This window comes from Nomia melanderi, chromosome 7, assembly GCF_051020985.1.
Source record: "Nomia melanderi isolate GNS246 chromosome 7, iyNomMela1, whole genome shotgun sequence".
NCBI classification, from domain to species: Eukaryota; Metazoa; Arthropoda; class Insecta; order Hymenoptera; family Halictidae; genus Nomia; species Nomia melanderi.
Genome location: NC_135005.1, coordinates 3,040,693 through 3,062,080, shown reverse-complemented (window position 1 = coordinate 3,062,080; position 21,388 = coordinate 3,040,693). Strand labels below are relative to the sequence as shown.

Below are 21,388 nucleotides of genomic sequence, written 5' to 3'. Positions count from 1 at the left end.
CGCTCTGACTTTTTCGTTTGCAGGTAATGTGCCATCTCGTCAGAGTGCCATTACAGTAATGCTCGCTTAAATTCTACAATTTCAGATGGAAAACAAAGAAAGATGGAATTTAACCGAGCAGGAAAAGCAGGAGGAAGCTATCTGCTTCCAGGAATTAACCCGAGCACAACCTGACAAACACGAAGAATCGATATAGTGAGCGGAAGTGGGATAGACAAAGTTCATCAAGCATCGGGGGTCGAGATGCGGGACTTCAAAGCAATGCCGCACGCGGCAAATGTCAACATGCAATGAAGAAAATTTCAATTGCAGTAATGTAACCTTACCTTCTCCATTCGAATTTCTGGGATTGTAGCGATTGAAATAAGTCTAAACAAGGTACAAATCGAACTAGTTTTACAGACTTAATGTAATTAACGAAATTAAAGGTTCATTTCCCTCAAATCGATAAAACTAGACCAATTTACGTCGTGTTTGAACTCATTTTAATAAGAATCTCAACATTCCACCGATAATGCGATTAAGAAGGTAAGGTTACAATTATTCCAGTTGAAATTTTCTTCATTGCACGTTTACACTTGACGCGTGCAGTATCTCTTTGACCTGTGTCTATATCTCTTCACCACATTGTATTCACTTTCTGTTCCAGTATACAGTGCGTTAGTGACATAATCCCAGCCCGCCTGTGGCTCAAAAGTGAAGGGGGGCAAGAGAATTCGGCCGCACGCTCCACTTCAACTCGCGGCTCGGTCAGTAACAAAGACATGGCGAAACTAATTCTGTCGTTACTATCGGGCTGAGCGCTGTGAGTGAACGTCTCCCCTTGCCCCTCTTCACTTTTAAGCCGCAGGTTGGCTAGGATCATGTCAGTAATGCACTGTACTGAGGTCGTGTTACATTGAGCTTGAAACAGTGAGTAATGGAAGAATAGTAGGGACGGCGCAGTGAAATTAAGTCGAATAGATTTCTGTGGAATTTAAGCGAGCATCACTATATACCTTCTGATAAACATTCGCTTGATAATGTTTCGTGGTCGAGGCTGCCAAGGAGTGGTAACACGAAGCACAGAAACCGCGAACGACACGTGTTATACACGGCCTACAGTTTCACCGGCGAATATCTTCATAAATAGCGCGCTGATGGAATGGCAAGGGATCCCATTCCACATTTAATTAGTCGTGTTCTATCCGACGTTACTGTAAATGCCTCTCGCAGCTGTTGATTTTCAGCAGGGGTTCGGGGTCGAGCTCGGAGGAATAAAACGTCGATTCCTGGACTGGTCCGGCGTTGATTGGAAATCGACGGACGATGAAATTGGAAGTCGAAAGCTCGCCCAGTGAATATATATCCGCCGAACGCGAATAACCGCACCTGATGCGAGCGGTTTAGGGACACGATCGCGCTATTACTTTGAACGATCGGCCTCGGTTATAAGCTGATATCGAGCACCGTGTGCTGAAGGCGCGGAGGTTATAAACAATTGGATCAAGGGATAGGCAATCGCAAAATTCGGTTAGAGAGGAAAATTTATTCGATTTGTGTCGATTCGAACTAAAATTTAACAGCCCATTGACGGGTATTGACAACGACATCCATTGTTTTGATAGAGTTATTTACCGTATAGGAATGGCATGTTCTTAATAAGTGTATTATATTTTGAAGTGTTGTATGAGTGAATATATTACCTTTGAAATGTACGTGTGTGTGGAATATAAATGTTGCTAATGTAACTGGATTGTGAATTTTTATGTAATTTCGTGATTTTAGTAATTGATCAAAGGATTGACTAAAGGAAAGGAGCCGTTAAGAAATGTTATCTGATAAGGAAGATTTTGGAAATATTATGCAGCTTTTGTATTGTTATATAACTTTGGAATGTGGAGTGGATTCATGAAGTTTATTGAATGTAACGTTTATACGTGGTATCGAGCTCAGATGAACGAATTGTCAGTTATTTTCCAATTAGGATTTTGAAAATATAAATGCTTACGTGATTTTTTTTATGAAACAAGTTATTCATTTTACAATTAAATATTCTCAGATTAAAAAAAACTTTTTCGAAGAAATAAGATTATAATGTATCTTTATCTAAATTACGATCTAATTGCGAAAAACAATTTAAATATATCTATCTTTATTATAAGTTGTAGTATATTTAAAAAATTGTAAATAGCTTAAATTAATATAAAGATTACATTTTTATATATCTGTAGAAACCAGAATTTAAGGAACTATTGTTTCATCGACCAGAAACGTTGCCACGAATTTAGACAGAAATAAGTACTCTATAACTCCTTACTAATTTATTAAGTGCTAACGCCATGGCGTTTCACACATTTTCCGGCTGAGCTGTGTAATTTATTTTCAAGTACGTGTTCCGTTCCGCCTGGAAGTTTTTCCAATTACATTTATCGTTTCTCGTTCGGCTTGATCGCAATGAAGTCAAGAGTTTCCTTCGAACCGTTTAATTATTTCTTTCGTCGAGGCGGAAACTGGCGTCTATCGTTGCGAACAAATTCGTCTCGGAATGCAACAGCATGGCGACTCCAACGAACATTGACATAATTAAAGATCACTTGTGCAAGCAACGCAAGCGCGAATTGTCCACGAAATAAATGGATCTGTGTAAACGTGATTGTAATCAGCTAGACGACTTGTGACTGTCGAGAGACTATTGAAAAGTTACAGATCGTTTTCAGGAGTATGACCTTTTACTAATTGTTAGATGTTATAGTGTTAAGATTGGATATATTTTCAATTTCAAGATATTGTTGTTTTTAACGGGGCTAATTCTTCCAAAGTATATTTTTGAAATCCTTCGAATAGAATAATGGTAAACATTCTTGATTATTATTAATTTTTTACTACTCGAACATGTATTAGGTCGATGCAAAAGTTGTGATGTTTTTTTGTAATAAATAAAAAGAAGAGTTCTAAACTATTCGTTGGATAAACTGCAACTAAGTAACAATGAAGAAAGAAGTGTCCTTTATATACGTTATAATTGTTTGAAAACAAATGTTATTTGTTTCTAAGAAAGAAATCTTTTTGTTAACCATGTATAAAGAACGTCAAAATTTGTGCATCAACTTAATATTTTACCTAGTTTAATATATTTAATTTAATATAACATTATTATATGTATGTAACTCAATGTAATATAATTTAATATCAATATTTAATTTAATTTAGTACTTTAATTTATTGTAGTCGCTATTATATTTACAATTTATTTAATTAAAAATTATTTGCAGTGTCCTACGTACATGTATGCTCATTTACAGCTACTTATTTATAATTTATTTAATTCAATATCTTTTTATTTAATTTTATGCGCAAGTGCTCAGTACTTGAGATGTCGGAGTTGAAGATAAAACTGGAATCCGACAGTTGACATAATATTTAAAAGTTCTCGAAACTTGTTATCTGTTTGAACCGAAGTTGTGTATTACTTTCAGTGAACAGAAATTGAAAATAATTGTAAGAAATCACAGTAGACGAAAGGACTAGAATCTCGAGCGATGATTCGCGATACAGAAGAAAAGATGGAAGATAAACTGCCAATGAACATCTTTCGTGAAACCTTCGTGAAAGTTACGTAACTAAATATTGTCTTTGGAACTTATATTTAAGTTTTAAAATAGTGGTAAAAATCCTCGGTACATGAACAGTGAAACATAGTATTATCGAGAAAAGTTCAATAGCTATGTAAACTTATTAACACTTAAAAGGAGGAAGAGGTTAACAAAATAATATTAATAAACAATTTTACGATTACTCGTTGCAAGAGAAGAAACTAATATACCTAACTCGAGTAAACATTTCAAATTTTTCCATCAGTTATTTACAGTAACTAAAGGTTGTTAATTGCCTAAATTACAGTAATAAGAAAATTACATTAATAGATGTTCGTGCACGCTGTCCAGGCAGTATTAGTAGACGTGGCGTAACACTTTCACACGCCGAATTAACCTTGTGTAAAATAGATGTGATGAAAAAAGGCTTCTCCTGTTCTCGTTCGAAAGTGGACTGTATTTGTTTAATATTGAGTGAAAGGAATGTACATATGTTTACAAAGTTAAAGTGTGTGTGTTGTCCAGTGAGTACAGCGTGATTGTTATGAACTTGTGATGTATGTCTGTCTGTCTCTCATGTCTCTCAATGTCTCTCTATATATATAAAAATACTGAGATAGGGCGGTGTCCCTAATGACAAATCAGAAGGCTAAAACGCTCGGGGTGTTGCTAGTTATAGTTTTTTAACCTACGCTCACATTACTAGTAGTGGAGGTAGGGGGTACGGTGTCCCTTTTGATCTACAAAGGTACCGGTAGCTGTGCGCTCGGGGTTTAGGTCGTTGAGCTGCCGTTTTTTTTATGATACATATCTTAACCAAATAAACCGTGCCGGAACAATAGAAGTAATATTATTATATATTTTGATTTCAATTGTTTCAATTATCAGAGATATTAAACAAATGAATACACATATACTTTAACGAGTAATTTATTCTTAATTAAATTATAATGTTGCTTGAATTCAATTTTTAATCCTTCCTAGCGTAGTGCTCTGTAAAGTGGCGTATATTAATAATAAGTTAAATAATTCTACGTTTTTAATTTTCTTGAAAACAAATACAAAATACAGGACAAAATAATAAACAATCCATTATGTTTTCTTCATATACCCATATTTAATTCAACAATTAAACTATTTAAAAAATTTTATGCATATTTGCAATTATCAAATTTCATTATTTTCTGATAAAGGAACAACTTTTTAAAAACTTCGCAATTAATACACTCTTCTAGATATTACTTCAAAATAGAACAAGCAATTTCTATGAATACTAGGTAGTAAAAACGTATTTGTGTTTTAACGATTTTAGTAATTTCAGTGTAACTAATAAAATTTACTTTAAAGGCTGACATTTTATAGATATACACGGTATCTGCTCAATTATCGAATCCAACGGTAACGGAAAAATCGATCAAAATTTATTACACAGTACTCAGTATATCACCGGCATGCGGTTCACTTGTGATTCAAGTTTCCAATTTAGTCGGAAATAAAATCCTATAACGTTTTCTATCAAACTGTATTCGACATTCATTATCTTTCATCATATTAATTTAAATATTCGGTTATGTAACTGAATTCCCTCACGATGATGTATCATCAATTTTTGGCGTATAATATAAGTTTCACAAATTGTGGCGTTTATGTATATTACTGTCATCGTTGGTTTATTAATTGGCAACGAGCAAATACATGCAAACAAAGAAAATTTAATAAGATTGTCAAGTCAATTTTCACTCGTTCAATCGTTCGTTATCGTAACCAGATATTATGAAAAATGTTTAAGTCAACTTCGTATTATGGAATTGTTTATTTCGGAATGCAAAAAAGATTTCTGCAAAATTTGTCGGAAAGTAAGAAAAATGAAACAAAATTTTTATTTTAGTTTTCATATTATTTGTCATTATTTCAATACATTTAAAAATGTTTAGTAATGAATAAAACCTACCATGAGTACTTATTTTCTTTCACATAGAAAAATTACAAAATAACATATTCAATATCAGATTTTATGTAATGCAATTACACATAAAATATTAATTTAAAATAGGTCTATCCCTCCATTCATATTTATTTTCGTTTAATACCATAATAAGTTTCATTACCACTTCATTCGAAAATGATTAATATATGCAACACAAAAAGTTTCGAGTGCAAATGGTTAAATTAAACTCACGCATATATACTTTCCTAACAGATTTCCAATACTAATTAGAAATTTAAAATAACTAAACCTTAACAGGACACACAAAACCAGCTATAGTATAAAATAATCCACAAAGTTACAAGATCATTTAGTGTAACTATTCATATCTGGCATTATTCACTTTTACTTCAGTTTCACCAGACACTTAAACTTTACCTTACAGTCTCCTCTCGACTGCTCTCGTATCAACATCATTATAAATATTATGAAGTATCGCTGAAAGCATAGCATGTCCAAGACGGAATTCTAAACAACTGTTTACGCGTGTCCAAAGATTTTAATTTCTTGCATATTTTCCGAGCTGAAGGTCGGTTGCGTTTAATCTGCCGAAGCAAATAGGTCGCCGGCAAGTTACCGAGGTTCTGATACCGACTTTAACGAGGTCGTGTTTCTCTCCTTTAACTGAATATAATTCGCCGACGAAACGTGGGAGGAGGTAATATTCTTTTCAACGTACACCGTAACGTTTCCCGTAATGACTTCTCTCCGACTTCCGTGGAAACGTATGTGTGCGCGCGCGAGTTCCTTTTTTTCTCCTTTCATACCGTATCGACGACCACGAATTTGGGTCAGTCGAGATTAGAGATGTCCGTTTTTCTTGCCTGTTTTTTTTCTTTTCATTTTTTACTAGGGTAGACACGGTTTTGCCCGGTGCAAACGGAGCCCGACGACCGCAGGAACCCTTTCTCGCGCACCTCCGCCGCGTTCCCATTGTTCCTTTCTCCCGCGAGCTACGATATCGTTGCGCTTTCCGCTCTATCTCCCACCCTGTAACCCCTTTTCTTCGTCATTACACAATAGAATTGCATTTACTCGAACGACATCTTCATAAGTACGTGATTAATTCTTAACACTTTCGCTGTCACCGTAGCCACATGGGACCGGAGTTTTGAAATGACTTGGAAATAATTATAATTCATAAGACAAACGACGTCAATTAAAAATGTTCAATAATGTAAATAACTAGATAACAGTGTAACGTAGGAATTGTGGTAGTAAGTAATTGTGGAGTAAGTGATACGTAAAATGCTTATGTTTTTCGTAGCAGTCAACGTGATAACCTGTTAACTCCTTGCTTTTTAATATCGTGTTACACTCGTGATGAAAATTTTAAGTTAATTTCGAAAAATCTAAATGTTACTTATTTATCTTGAACATGAATTAAATGTTATCGATCGTTAATCTTTCGACTGAATGTAGACATAAGATAACAGTCGAATTTTTGTGTTTCTCTAATACAGTATTAATGATGAATTAGTTTCATTCAGCACAGTTGTAAAGGAAATCGTAGATCAAGGGGTTAACTGTAGAATTTAATTTCAAAAATTTCTGATAATGCTCGCAATGAAATGAAATAATGAAATGTATACTCATTAAACACAGGCCAAATACACCTATAATATATTCTAACGAAAAGCTAAAGCAAAATGAAGAAAAATTACACGTTTATCTGAAAAAACAAATAATTTATCATTAAAAGAAGCAGTATCATTTTAATTTTAAGATGACGTTTATACTCGGCGGACGCAATTAACTGGTTAACAGCTAGCTGGTCACCAGTTAATCCTTTGTCTTATAATAACGAGCCAGACTCGTGGTGACATTTTAAACAGAATTCAACAAGCATAAATATTACTCAATTCTCGTGAACTCTAATTAAATATTATGCTCCTGTTACTACTTGTTATACTTCAGAGTAAACGTGAACATAGAATATTCATAGAAGTTTTCTAGAAATAGACTTAAACAAGTTTTAAAATAAATGGGCCCAATGAAATTCTACTGTTCGTTTCATTTTCTTTTTTTCGTAACTGTACTACGATCGTTATTTCGAAGCTATTCTTTACTTCATGGTTTTTTATAATTATCCTGCTTCAAGGATACAGTCTACCACACCTTGCACTTTTTGAGATTAATACAAGGTGTTTTAGTTTTGAACGATCAAACTTTACCAGTTTGTTCTGTGAATACGAATAAAAAAGGATTTCATATAAACTTTATGAAAACATTAAAAAGAAATATGGGAACTAATCAACTCAGATTAGGTCTTTATGGTTCCATTTCAAAATGTCATACTGTTTTCTAATACTTATATTTGACACCTGCAAAGTGCGTCTAAAATTAAAATTTCTACGTAAATATTTATTTATTATTTCTTACTTCAACATCCTATTTTCTTCGAAGACTAATTAAGGTAAAAGCACCAGTAGTTGACCAATTAAGGAAACAAAATTTTTGTAATCCTTATTATTCTTGAAAAATTAATTAAAACACGAATAATTTTAAATGTAACAAAAACAATAAATTCAGAGGCAAAGAAGAGTTAAATGAATGTGCGTTAAGTTGCAAAAAATCTTGGAGAAGAACTCCCCATTGCAGTGTTGACTCGCATTAAAAAATTCTGTGATTAAGGGGTTAAGAATGTATTATAGAAAGTAAATAAATGATCCAATCCGAATAATTGACTCCAACATTCCATTGATATTAAGAAACTTTCTGGTTTACTTCAGATTTCTTTTGAGGTCGTCATTGTCAATTCTTCATGGAAATTAAAAAACTTCTTTTTATGGACAAAAAGTTAGAAACTCATGCAACATCGTTACTCACCTCTTCCCAAACGAGTTGTTTGCTCACGCCGGGACGGAGATTCATAATTTTCAGTTTCGCCGCTTTCAAAACTCCGTCTTGAGTGAACTCGACGTTAGGCTTTGCATGATCGTGCTCGACTGACACGTTTTTCAAGTACCTGATCGAAATGAAGAAGCATTATTACTACAAACAAATTGTTTACAGGTTAATTTTTAGTTCGATTCAAACTTAGTACGTCTATACACTTTATTAACAAATTCTTTTGTAGGAACATTAGATGTTTTTTATATATACTATTAGTTTCGTTTTTTTAAAATTGATCATTGTTAATTTTGTTAAAGGCAGTGTACAAAATAAAGGTAATATTTGTTTAGAAAACAATAAAAACTTAAAGTACAAAGGTATATTTAGACAGGAAATGGCGCCGTTCTTTATAAATAGAAATTAGTTAACTTTTTACTTATTATTATATAGTATCTAACACAGTATATTTGTTAAACTACTATCGAAAGTGCAGAAAAAAAGTTTAGTGCAACGTAACCTAAATCAAAGAATTTTTATATAATTTCCTTTATACCGTATAATATTGATCAATCCAGACGTCGTATTTCAAATAATCGATATTGAAAACCGGTTTATAATACTGTTAGTTTTTGTACAAATTAATTATTCAACAAGCAAGTGAAAGAAAGTTTCAAACTTTAAAATTGTTTACATTGATGATTACAGATACATAAACGTTTCGTGTGATAAATGTTTTTGAAAATTACTTCAAATAAAAAAATGTATACTTTCTCGAATGTTATAAATATTTAATGTTTAAACAATCTTTAACAGGAGCGAGGGACTATTAGCGCATCAATTTCTTAAGATATTTCTTCAGATATAAAATAAAATTCAATTAAACACCAGAACAAATCCTTTTCATAAGAAAACCATCAAGGAAAGCTACAATAAGAAGTTTATTTTCTTTTAAGAAGATTGACGTTCCTCTTATAGCAACACAGCTGTTTCAAGCATATAATTTTATTAAATTTGTTCCGTTATATTTTCTATTTATGTTCATTCCATACAACTGTTAATTTGGAAGACAAATTGAAAATTATTTTAAAACTTTTGTTCACTATAGGTATTCCTCTTGATTAAATAATTGTTTAAATATGTTTAAATAGTTCGAATATTATTAAAAAAAATATATATATTATTTATTTGTGTGAGTCTATGGGATTATTTTCTATGAGACATGTATGAATCAAATTTGATTTTCTTTTTAAAATTTAATTTTCCCAAAGCTGTGAGTGATGAAAAAAATAGTTTTCAAATTCGTATTTAACATTCGAAGATCTATGAATATCACTTATTGATTATTAGAACAAAAAATATACTTCGGATAACGTAATCAGTATTTATACTTTTTAGCAATACGACATAAATAATAATTACTTGAAAAATAGGTCTCCAGTGTGCCATCGAGATTGTCCGTAACTTCCCTCGCACCCAATCTGAGGATTGAGACTTTTGTCCTGGTTGTTACGGTCGTTCACAAAATCTTCGACTCCGTACGCGTACACTTTGACCGCAGTCGTGATCTCATTCACTAGACTCTCAGTACTCGTATCAAAATGCACACCTGGAATCAAAGTCAACATACACGTAAATTTCTCATTTTATGAATTAAATCCGTCAGGCTTAAATTAAATTGAATACTTTCTTAATTTAATACTTGAAGGATATTCGACAACCTCTTCAAAATGCACAATTAATATCTAAGAATATCATAACTCGTTTTTCAATGGTTATAGTAATTAAAATTGTGAATTAACAAATCATCAAGCAAAACACAATTCGATAATTCTTTTCGGAATTGCTGTTCCAGAAAAAATGTTTGACATTCTCTTTCTATACATCGAAGTTATTGTATTTAATTCAATTAAAAATACTTTACTAATGTCTTTATAACATTTCAAAGCTAAAAAGTAAGTATAGAGACAATTTCTGTTAACATACTTAATTTTATACATACCATGGAATCGACTAATATTACATGTTTTAAAGAAATGATCGAATGTAGAAGCCAATTTAAAAGTAAGTATGTGCACTAACAGTCCTCACCTACTTATTCACAATGATTGAAATTGAAATTCAAACAGAAAAAGTATATAAAAAGGAACTGTCGATAGAAACTATTGTTGAAACACATTACTATGTATTCAATATTACAACGCTTGATAGGTTGCTCAAGAGATTTCTCCTTTTTATTTTTCTCCCACAGGTGGTTACTGAATATTTAAAAATATCATACAGAAACTACTGCACTTATTATTTTCTAAATATTACCGACCCCATACTTATTAATAAATTCACTATGTTCAATATCGTTATTATTTGCTTCTCATTTTATAACGAGGAAGTCAGTAGTTTTGGAATTGAAACTACCAGAAGGAATATAATAATTCATGTGAGTATTAAATTCGAGCTCTTGAATTTCGTTGGTGCATGTAAAAGTAATCTACATTTCAGTATACATCAGGTCTGAAGAGGTTAAAAGGAACTGCAAATGAAACGGTGCATCATTTACAGGAAGCTTTTAAGATACAAAATCATCTTGTGAAAAGTCTCGCGAAGTTCTGGTATGCCCCAATAATTTTCACAGACTTTTGTTTAAGCGTGCGCCGCGTTATCCCATTGTTTCCACGGTTTCGATTTCAAGCGGATGAAACATGATATCCCGATGACAAGTTCAAAGAAATGGTTCTGAAAATCGATGACAGCATGAACACAATCGCAACCGGCCTTTAGATACCGCTGTTTCGGCGCCAAATGCTGGAAAAAGGGGAAAACTTTTTTTCAATACCACTAAGCTCCTGGAGTTTAAACATTTTTTTTCGTGAATTCTCTGCCGCGTTTCCGGATGATCTAGATTGATAACACTACGATGCGTGCCATAGAATTCCCTTCCCTGTCGAAAATAACGAATCGTGAACGTATTGAGGATTTTTTCTGATTTGAACGAACGTTTTACGAAAACACGTCAATAAAAATGACAAAAATTATTAAGTTCACTGTGTACGAGTCCTTCCTGCAATTTTGTTTTCCATGGTCGTTCACGTTCTGTGTCATTTTCGATTCAATGCTACGATTTTTGTTACACGCTTTTTACAGTATAGTCATTATTTTTAATAATTCATGTATTCGAATGAATGACAATTAAAAGATTTTAGAGATCTTAAAGCCTTTAATTTTTAACCAAATGATACGACACGGAAATATTATTATAAAAATTATAACAAACTACTCAGAACGTATACTGATAAATATGATTAATGTTACTAAAAAATGAATATTAAAGGTATTTAAAAAAGCTATTAAAATTGTGTAAAGATATACGTGTTGTTCGAAGCTTACTAAAATTAAGTTATAGGCAGAAAGGATAATTAATCCATTATAGATGTACTTTTTATCTGTAAAAACAAAATAAGTAAATTCTTGTACATTTCTTAAAGTAAAATAAATTCTCTAAATTTGAATTCAATTGTTTCCTAGTTTTCGTTCAAAATTCATTTTTGAACAGTCGCCATAAAAAAACTCTTCGAGACAAATCTGTAGATTGTTTATTTCATTTCAACGATAGAAGAGAAACACAGAATAAATTGTCTTCATATCAGGGTTTCTTGAACGGACATTCAGGGTCTCGAGTGGTTGGCTATTGGAAAGGAGATTCAGAGGAACGGACGGCGAGAATCACGGAAATCGGAAATTGATGTCTTCCTCGAGATTCCACCGTGGCTACCTTTCGAGAACGAATAAATTCATCGAATTCTGTCCGGGTGGAATACATCGGACGAACGTTGCTCGTCTTGCCGAATCTTTTTCATTCTGATGCGCGAAGCGTGTAAGCGTATCACCGCTGAAAAATTGCTCGACTGATTTCCCGACGGCTATGAATATCCCACGCAAATCTTCGAAGAATGCTATTATCATTCACCGTGTAATATTTCATAATCCCTATCAAATGATTCATTGAATTATCTTTTAAAACTTTAGTAAACGTGTAATATCTCATATTTGTTATAGATATAATATTTCAAACAATTACTTTTTCTCATACAAATGCTCTTGTTAAGGTCACTTCTTTATCATGATAGCTTTGAGATGTTTTGAATGGTAAAATAGTTTACATGTTTTGGCTAAAATTAATTGACATTAACCCTAAATAACCCAACTTATGTCAGTGTTACTCTGTAACTGAACATTCGATTCATAGATTACAAATTAAAGACATGAATATTTTTATACTTCTTTTATTAATTTCAAACAAAGTAGTACAATATAAGATACATATACTATTAGTTTTTAATTGAAAAATAGAAAGATCTACAAAAGTAACGTCTGCAGTCTTGATATCTGTTAAAAGAGTACTCTCGAATTCAGATTAGATAGACTATTTAAAAAAGTGTTTAGATATTTAGGGTTAATATTTGCTGTGTGTATGTTATCATTTTCTGCTGTTGATGCATTAAGAAAACATTAATAGACCAAATTTCTTATTTCGTTTGCTGAATATCCTTATAAGTAATTACGAAAATTATTTGTTAGATTTCTTGACAATTTCGTGGTGTCAAAATATAAATGTATAATATATTTAAAGAACAAAGACTAAATATGATATTTGTTTATAGTGAGAAGTCTGAAATTGAACATTTATAATGGAGTTACTACAATACTGGAGAATAAGGAAGAATTAATTAAAAATATAAATTCTTACATTGCATGATGAGTCATGAGTTATTATGAATTATTACAAATAATAAAAAGAAGTATTCAGAAGTATCCAGAAGTATTTAGAATTATACAGAAGTATAAGTTAACCTTTCGTTTAATCATTTTTCAACAATATTTCCTAAACTATCTCTTCAATCTTTTTAGGTACATACTGAACCAAACATCAAATTCTACAACAACAATGCGCTATCGTTCGCACTTTATTAAGACACTACAATTTAATTCAAGGAACACTACATTCCCTTGTTGTTCATGATGCCGTATAATACACATGGAAAAGTAACAATTTTCTGTCCAATTAGAAGCAGAACCTTTGATCCTGCCGTTCCTCTGCTACATCCAGCGAGAACCCGTCTTTCGACTTTCTCGCGCAGACAACCTCCACCATGAATTTTCCTCATAAAACTACGCGGGCGAGTGTATGGCAATCTTGCCAAACAAATTCCTCCGACAATAGGCAATCGCGTAGTTCTTGAAGGGTAAATATATTAGATCCTATGAAAATATATTAAATACTGTAGTATTTTGATTATCAAGCATGTATGGATATTTTCGTGGAGTAGTAAACAGATTTCGATTTTGATTCAATACAGTATTAGGTCAACAGCGCCGAATGGAGAAGAATATGTGTCGACAATGGAGGACTGTGATTGATAAATGAAGACTGGATTCTTAATTATGATTATAATATATGCAAAAAGTAATTTTACAACGTTTGTTCGTTCGATATGAATCTGATAACAAAGGAACAATTTATTGTGAATATTTTACCAGCGTCCATTAGTGTTTTATGCAAGAACACTGTAAATGTGTAAATGAACAAAATGCCAATTCCATATTTGATTAATAAAGCAACTATAATTACACAAAATTAATCAGTTAAATAAATTTATATTCTTTATTCTGATTAACAGACAGCATCTATTACGATACACTTTGATACAAGTTCGATAATACTTTAGATTTGAAAAATGTGCCAAAAATAGTAATAACAATTTAGCGATTCGATAACGACTATATGTTGCAGGAAAATATACATTTTTCAATTACTGTTTCCTTTCTAATAATAATAACAACAATAATTTTATAACATGCTATTCTAACTTATTCAAAGTGGGTAAAGAACAAGGTATAAGATTTAATAGAAAAATCCACAACGGGTACTAATTGTAAACCTACAATTTCCAGACGCATTGATACTTCCTATTAAATATTGTAATATGAATTTGAGTTGTAGATGACCATATGCATGACAACACGTCTGAAATTAAGTGTGTAGCCGAGTGTATGTACATCGCGAGTAAATATTATCTAAGTCTGAAACATTGTACAAACATTTGGTATATAAATTAAGTAAATATTTTCTAAAATTAATAATTTAGAATATTTCAAATATACTCAAAGTAATGCATGGTGAGGATCGAATGTTCCAGAAAGTGTACGAGTAAAGCAAATGTCTATATCAGAGTGTACCTATATAATGAACAGCGTGATTGCATTTTAGAGCATTGTATGTTTTAACTGCATGCGCGATATTTGTTCAGCGTGTTCATTTTCGTTGAATAAATAACCATTTCACCAATTAAATCGTCCTTCCCCTACGGAGTCGTGTGTCATCGATACTATTCCAGTACATCTATCTTCCCATTTACGCGACATTTTCTTTACGTTTTAATTATAACACTATTTACGTGGTATTGTTTATACGTGATCTGAATTTAATGACACAGAATAAAATTAACTTTCGTTTTCTGGCATTTCATTATTATTATTTTCTTGCTAATATGTTGACCATCGCGAGAATTTTCACCGTTTTGTATAATATCTTATTCATTCGTAACAAAGGCAAATAGTAAGTATTAGAATTTCTTATTAATGATTTGATATCATAGCTTTTAAGTAGTACAATTATTTCATTGGTGCCTAAGGATTATATGAATTTTTAAAAAATAAAATATTAATAACGTGTTATAATATTAAATAAATACTAACACAGACCTAATCCAAATGACTGATCAACACGAATTTCAGTTAGGAAACAGGTGGTCCGCATAATACATAAGTACCATTTAATTCCTTGTGTAACTGAATACTTTGATTCCACATTAGTTCTTTTGTAATTGTTTTCAAGCAATTTAGTAGCCCCGGTCATCAGGGACTATCATGGCGGTCATCATATTAAACTACATAAAATTAATATCCATTTCTAAAACGTGTACCAGCTTTTTTCCAATATTTTATTTCCTGTTGTACTAGCAGACTCTAATTGCATGATTTCCATTTGCGTCAATTGAATCCACGCGGAGCTAATACTTCACGTACAGTGCAGCTCTCACGTTAACTTCCGCGACCGTAGATTTGAAAGTACGCAGGGACAAGGGGACTATTCTACTCACGATGTTCGGGCCGCCTCGGTTTTCGACGCATGGTCATTATTGGCGCGCGGCAATGACAATGGACGGAAGCGAGACCGAATGCAATAAAGTGAGACGGAACGATAGAAAAGGAAATTCTCTATAGTTTCGTTTCACTCCATCGCATTCGGTCTCGCTTCCGTCCTTTATTATTGTCACGCGCCAATAATGACCATGCATCAAAAGCCGAGGTAGACCTAGCATCGTTAGTAGAAGAATCCCCTTGCCCCTATACACTTTTAGCCCTTTCGTTACTAGCGGTGACTATAATCATCCGACACCTGACACTCGCTGTGTATTATCAATGACTATAGTCACCCTTCAAAATTTCGCATTGATTATATATTATTGTAATATGTTTTATAATTATATGTACTACAACTAGAATAAGGAATTAATAAATTACAATACTAGCTATTAAAGTTACGATCGTGATGTCAGTTAGGTCGCCGTAAAACTAGTACCTCCGCGTTGAAACTGCCCCGTACTTTGAGAGTACATTCGTAAATAAGGTCGCAGCACAGTGCGCCCAAACGACCGTTTGTGGACAAAGCTCAATAACTTAAAAAGTATGAGCGATACAAAAAAATGCTTCAGACAAAAGTTGTAAGGTATGGAACTAATCATATGGATATTATGAAGCTTTTAAAATGACAATGGATATTTTGCGTTTCGATTCCAACGTTATATAAATAGAGAAAGGGAATTTCTGTTCATAAAATTTTCATTTTTGAAGTGAAAATCATTTTGTATAGCAGGGACTACTTAACAACACATTAGTAACCTTCAATTTTTGTTATCTGGATAATCGAATTTTCTGGTTTTGTCCACTGGCAGCTGCACTATGCGCCGTGGCAAAACGATTAGACCAAAGGTCGCAGTAGCTAACGTGAAAGCTGTACTGTAAATGTCAGTCTCATAGCTACCTGTAATTTCATGAAACGCAGGTGACTTCACTCACCGAGCATCCCGACCGGAAACTGACTGGACGTAGGCAAGTTCTCGATGACACTTTGCGTGACTACCCAGACGTAATTTTCGCCGGTCATCTTGCGATCCTTGGCTGCCTGCAAGATGCGACCTGCTTCTTCCCTGGTCGAATAGAGCAGCATCACTCGGGACTCGCTCTTGGACAACTCGTCGAGGTCGGACGTCTCGGTGACCAGGGTGGCACTGAGTATCGTGAACTTGAAGGTGTCCTGCATGTCCGAGATTCTCTCGCGCACCGCTTGCACGAAGTCGTCGTGGCCGGCTATCTGCGAGGTGACCACGCTAAATTGATGCCATTTGTATCTCTCGAGGATACTGAGCATCGCGGCCGTCTGGTGCTCCAACGACGGCGCCAGCTGCAGCTGCAAGTTACTCTGCGACGCTCTCTGAAAGCATCCGTAATACCAGCTCGCTATATACATGATTTTATCTCACTTGTGGCTGTTTCAACATTTTCGTGGGACATCTTTATTATCCGCGTTGTAAATCTGTTGCGTAGAATTTCGAATAAAAACTGTTTTTACGAGAAAGTAGTTATGTTGAGCGTAGCGCGAAGGGAGTCTTATCGGACTTCAAATATTTTCATTGGTTTTGTGGGAATTCGAACGATTTTTAAAGAAAATTGTATGTTTTGAAATCAAAATTTTAAGGTCACGACCGTTCCAATGACTTTTGTTTTCTATGCAAGGAATTGTCAGATTTTTTGGTTTGGTTAAAATTTCGTATCACTGAAATCAAAATTGCACACTCTAAAGTGTTGAATCAATAATAGAATTTTATTTGTGTTTGAAATATTTGAATATTTGAAGGAAAACGAAATAAATTCTGACGAAGTTACGAGTAATGTTATTCACTGTAGTTAAGTGTTTAAGAACACGTTTCCTATATTCTCCCACAATATTGTGTCAGACTCATGATGAAAATTATCAATCAAATTCAATAATTTGAATTATATTTGTTTATTTTATCAATCTTTAACCTTTACAGTAAACGTAGACATAGAATAAGAATCAAATTCTTTTCTTTTTCTACTAAATTATTTATGATAAAGTAGTTTTACCAAACACAGTTGTACAAGAAATTGTAGAGCAAGGAGTTAAAGAAAAAAAGCAAATTGCACATAAATATAAGATACAGAAATATATTTAAGAAATATAAAATATTAAACTATATATTATAAGTAATTTCAAGTTTTCGAAGTGAGTTAAATAATTTTTCACTATTCAAAGATAAACAAAAGGTAGGACAATTTTTAACCCATCTAACCCCAAGAAATTGAAAAGTAATAAATATAAAAATGATTTAACCATTTCGTCCTGAAAGGTACACATAGGTACCACGAATATTTTAAATTGCCAGAAAGCTAGAAAACGCCTAGATAAAGGAATCTTTTTAATTGGTTCAATTCCTCCCACTCTTATAAATATTATTGATTAAAAAAAGAATGAATAATTATATGAAAAAGATATAAATTAACTAAACCAATTCCTTAAATTCACAAAATTCTCATTAAAAAGAAATACATATCCAAGGACGATAGGGTTCAAGTTTTCAGTATTAATCTGTAATTTCCGATCGTGGTACGTACGAATTGTACGTAGATGGCAGTACATTCAAACTGTCGCAGTAAGTTTTCGGCAACATAGGAACCTGAGTGTACGGATTTCGTTGACAGACGTATTGCAATTACACCGACTATTTGTCTCAACACTGCCGGATAGCAAGAATGAAGGGAAAAAAGAACGAGCCAGCAACAATCTACGGTGGCATGGAACAATTTAACCTCCACCATTCGATTCTAGAACGATGCGTCGCGACGCGGCTAAAGGTTGAAAGCAGCCCGAGGAATTTAACTGATAAATTTAAATTGAAATTCTATGGAACCGGAGGTATTTGAACAACCTTCTGCTTCGAATAAATAGAAACGTTCGAGAAATGAGAACGTACTCTTCGAAGATTTCGTCGGGGAAGCGGAATTGATTTATTTCATTGAAGTAATGAGAAATTAAAACTACGATGGTTGCACATTTGAAGCAAGTACTCTCATGTACCGCAGGCATATTCTACTTAAATCTTATCGTCTTTTCGCGTAATCACAATAAATTATTAAATATAGTAATTTTTGCATAGTCATTGAAGAAAAAGTTATTTAAATTGCATAGATAAAATCATTTTCATTTTTGGTACAGTACTTAATAATAATTGAGATGCAGAAATTGTTTAAATTGTGCAATTTAAATTTAGAATTTGTCACAATAATACATAATAATTTACAGTAATAACTTCTTATCTATATTTTAATTCTATTTAACGTTACTTTATTATGTAAAAATAATAGTAGTATAAAATCTGATTAAGATTTATTGTAATTTAAATGAAATTTTCTAATTGCTTTCAATTCTGAGATTTCAACAAATAATATTAAATCTCATGTCAATTGTAATTATTATCAGTGAATAGAGTTATGATAAAGAGATCATTTGAATTTTTTGCTTTTGTAACATTGTTACAAGTAGCATTGAATCTTGATTATTGAATGTTCCATATTTTATGTATATTACATAAATAAAAATTGGGAAATAAACTTACCCGTTCTAATCCAGAGTTATCAGCATTCCAAGCAATCACCGGAATCCCAAGATAACCGGCCAACTGTAGAAAGTATTGAGCACTGGCGGTACTCCGGCCATATTGTTCGTAGTTCATCAGGTACAAGATGGCTGACACATTCATCGGTAGAAATTGCTTGCATAGTGAGTCCAAAATTGCTGCAACACAAACGTATTTTCCAAATGTCATTATTGAGATTTCCACGATTTATCACAGATCGTTGAACATCACTATGGCCATTTTCAGTTGTTTGAAGTACAAGTATCCTTTAAATAACATAATTATTAATTATAGAGTAGACCATTTAATACAGGAACCGTTTCAGAAATTTGCATAAGCAGATTTTATTTTTGTCTGAGAAAGTAAAATTATTTTGACAAGAAGCAAACGCATATCATTGTATTCAATAATTGCATTGTGCGGAAAGAAATATTAAGGAAAATGTCAGCACTGAAAACCACTGACAGTAGCACGTGTCTTGCAGAATTATTTTTTCTTCTGGGTCGAAAATAAGCTTTTTGTTGTCCCTTTCTTGGATGAATTTCTTGCAAAAAAGGTTTATTCTATCGTACAGTTTCATTAAAATTTATTATTCAATTTTAATTTACAAAATAAATTCAAAAAACGTTCAATAGTGGGTTACTCATTAAAGATTATTGAAACATGTTGAAATGTTTCTAAGTAATCACAAATAAGTTAATATAACATAATAGTTATAATTAATGTAATAATTACTTGCAAATGATATGTTGCAATTTATTATTTACAAATAAGTTATTATAAATTATAACGTATGATTTTCGGCAAAAAAGTTATTGTACAATTTTTTCAGTTAACCTATGAATAATTTTTATATTTGAAACTTAACTTCTTTCCAATATTAAATTTCTTAAAAATTGAGAACAACAGAGAAAAGTAGCATTTATATTTGTATTCGGTAGAAGAAAATCTATGAATATCTCATTTTTCCTTAAGTGCAATCCGAAATATTTTCTGAAAAACGTTATCTTAGATAAATAGGCATTCGAAACGATTGGATTAACACCTAAATTTGACTTACCCGACGAAACAAGAAAAAGTACAGCTTTTCCTACTATTAAACCTTATCGGAAAGAAAATTAAGTAGGGACAAGTAGAACAATCCTGCTACACGCAATCTTGGTTTCCCATCGCGTGTATCGTAGTGGGTAGCGTAATCTATCGCCACAATATATTATGGTCCGTCGTTAGTACGTGGACTAAATGGTATCCATCGAAGATTCAGCGTTTAACCAATTTTTACCTTAAGTCGCGTGTATATCAGTTCCAATTGAAACAATGATAGTTATTAAAATAAGGCCATAATTGTTATTACATAAGCACATCAGTTTCGATTCCTGTTCTTCGGAATCGATATACTGGTTCTATATCGGTTCTCTATAATTGTTGTTTTTCGGTTCTATATCGGTTTTTTATAACAGTTATTTTTCAGTTCTATATTTTAGTATTGTATTTTTTTCGTAACTGAAAAATAACCATTATAGAATCAATATAGATTCGATATGAAATCTGTTCCAAAGAATCAGAACCGATATACCCAATAACAGTTATGTCTTTGTTTCGGTTCTCCATAAATGTTTCAAGAACCAGAATCGATAACATATCTCTTCTCAACTTCTGGTCGCAAGTCATTTGCTACTGAACAAATGGCATCATAGCTGTGACAAACATCATAGACCGCAGAAGAAATAGAACGAGCTTGCGCGAAAGAAACAGTGCACCGCGTACGGATTGATCAACAGCGATCAATTTTGCAGCAGAATGAAACCATAACTAGACGGATTTGACATCCACCCGACGCAAAGCAATCAACCAAGAAAAATGAAGACGGAGGGAGATCCATTGGAGACCGGTTTATTCGTTACGCGCCGGGAGGGGGAGGCGCAATTTCCGTGGCCGAGAACCCGGGAAATTCTTCGCAATTCAAGGTATACTTTAATTCGCAAATAATAGAAACTGCGAGGACCTGGCTTCTAAGGAAATTTGCAGACGGTAATGGACCGCGATCCATGATCCAGGTTAATGTATCTTTCACTCATGCTTACCTTTGTAGAAGATTTTAAATTGGCAATAATTTTACCTGTCTGTTTACGCTGTCTTTGTTCTTTGGCCTTTTCTTTTAGACGCCCCATTTGAATAATGAAACTGTTACTCGTTTTGAAGGCACTGAACGCAGCGGA

The 21,388-nt window shown here is 32.9% G+C and overlaps 1 protein-coding gene across 10 annotated transcripts in view; it reads right to left on the bottom strand.

Annotated features, from left to right (window-relative positions):
- Positions 1 to 21,388, bottom strand: part of Nmdar2 (glutamate ionotropic receptor NMDA type subunit 2) — a 466,012-nt gene that overhangs the window by 81,384 nt on the left and 363,240 nt on the right. For all 10 annotated transcript variants that reach the window (XM_076369021.1, XM_076369016.1, XM_076369024.1 and 7 more), the window contains 4 exons: positions 19,149 to 19,327; positions 16,531 to 16,945; positions 9,817 to 10,003; positions 8,392 to 8,530 (listed from right to left, as the gene is read on the bottom strand). In XM_076369021.1, the coding sequence (XP_076225136.1) occupies positions 8,392 to 8,530; positions 9,817 to 10,003; positions 16,531 to 16,945; positions 19,149 to 19,327 (920 nt within the window). The remainder of the gene's footprint in view (positions 1 to 8,391; positions 8,531 to 9,816; positions 10,004 to 16,530; positions 16,946 to 19,148; positions 19,328 to 21,388) is intronic.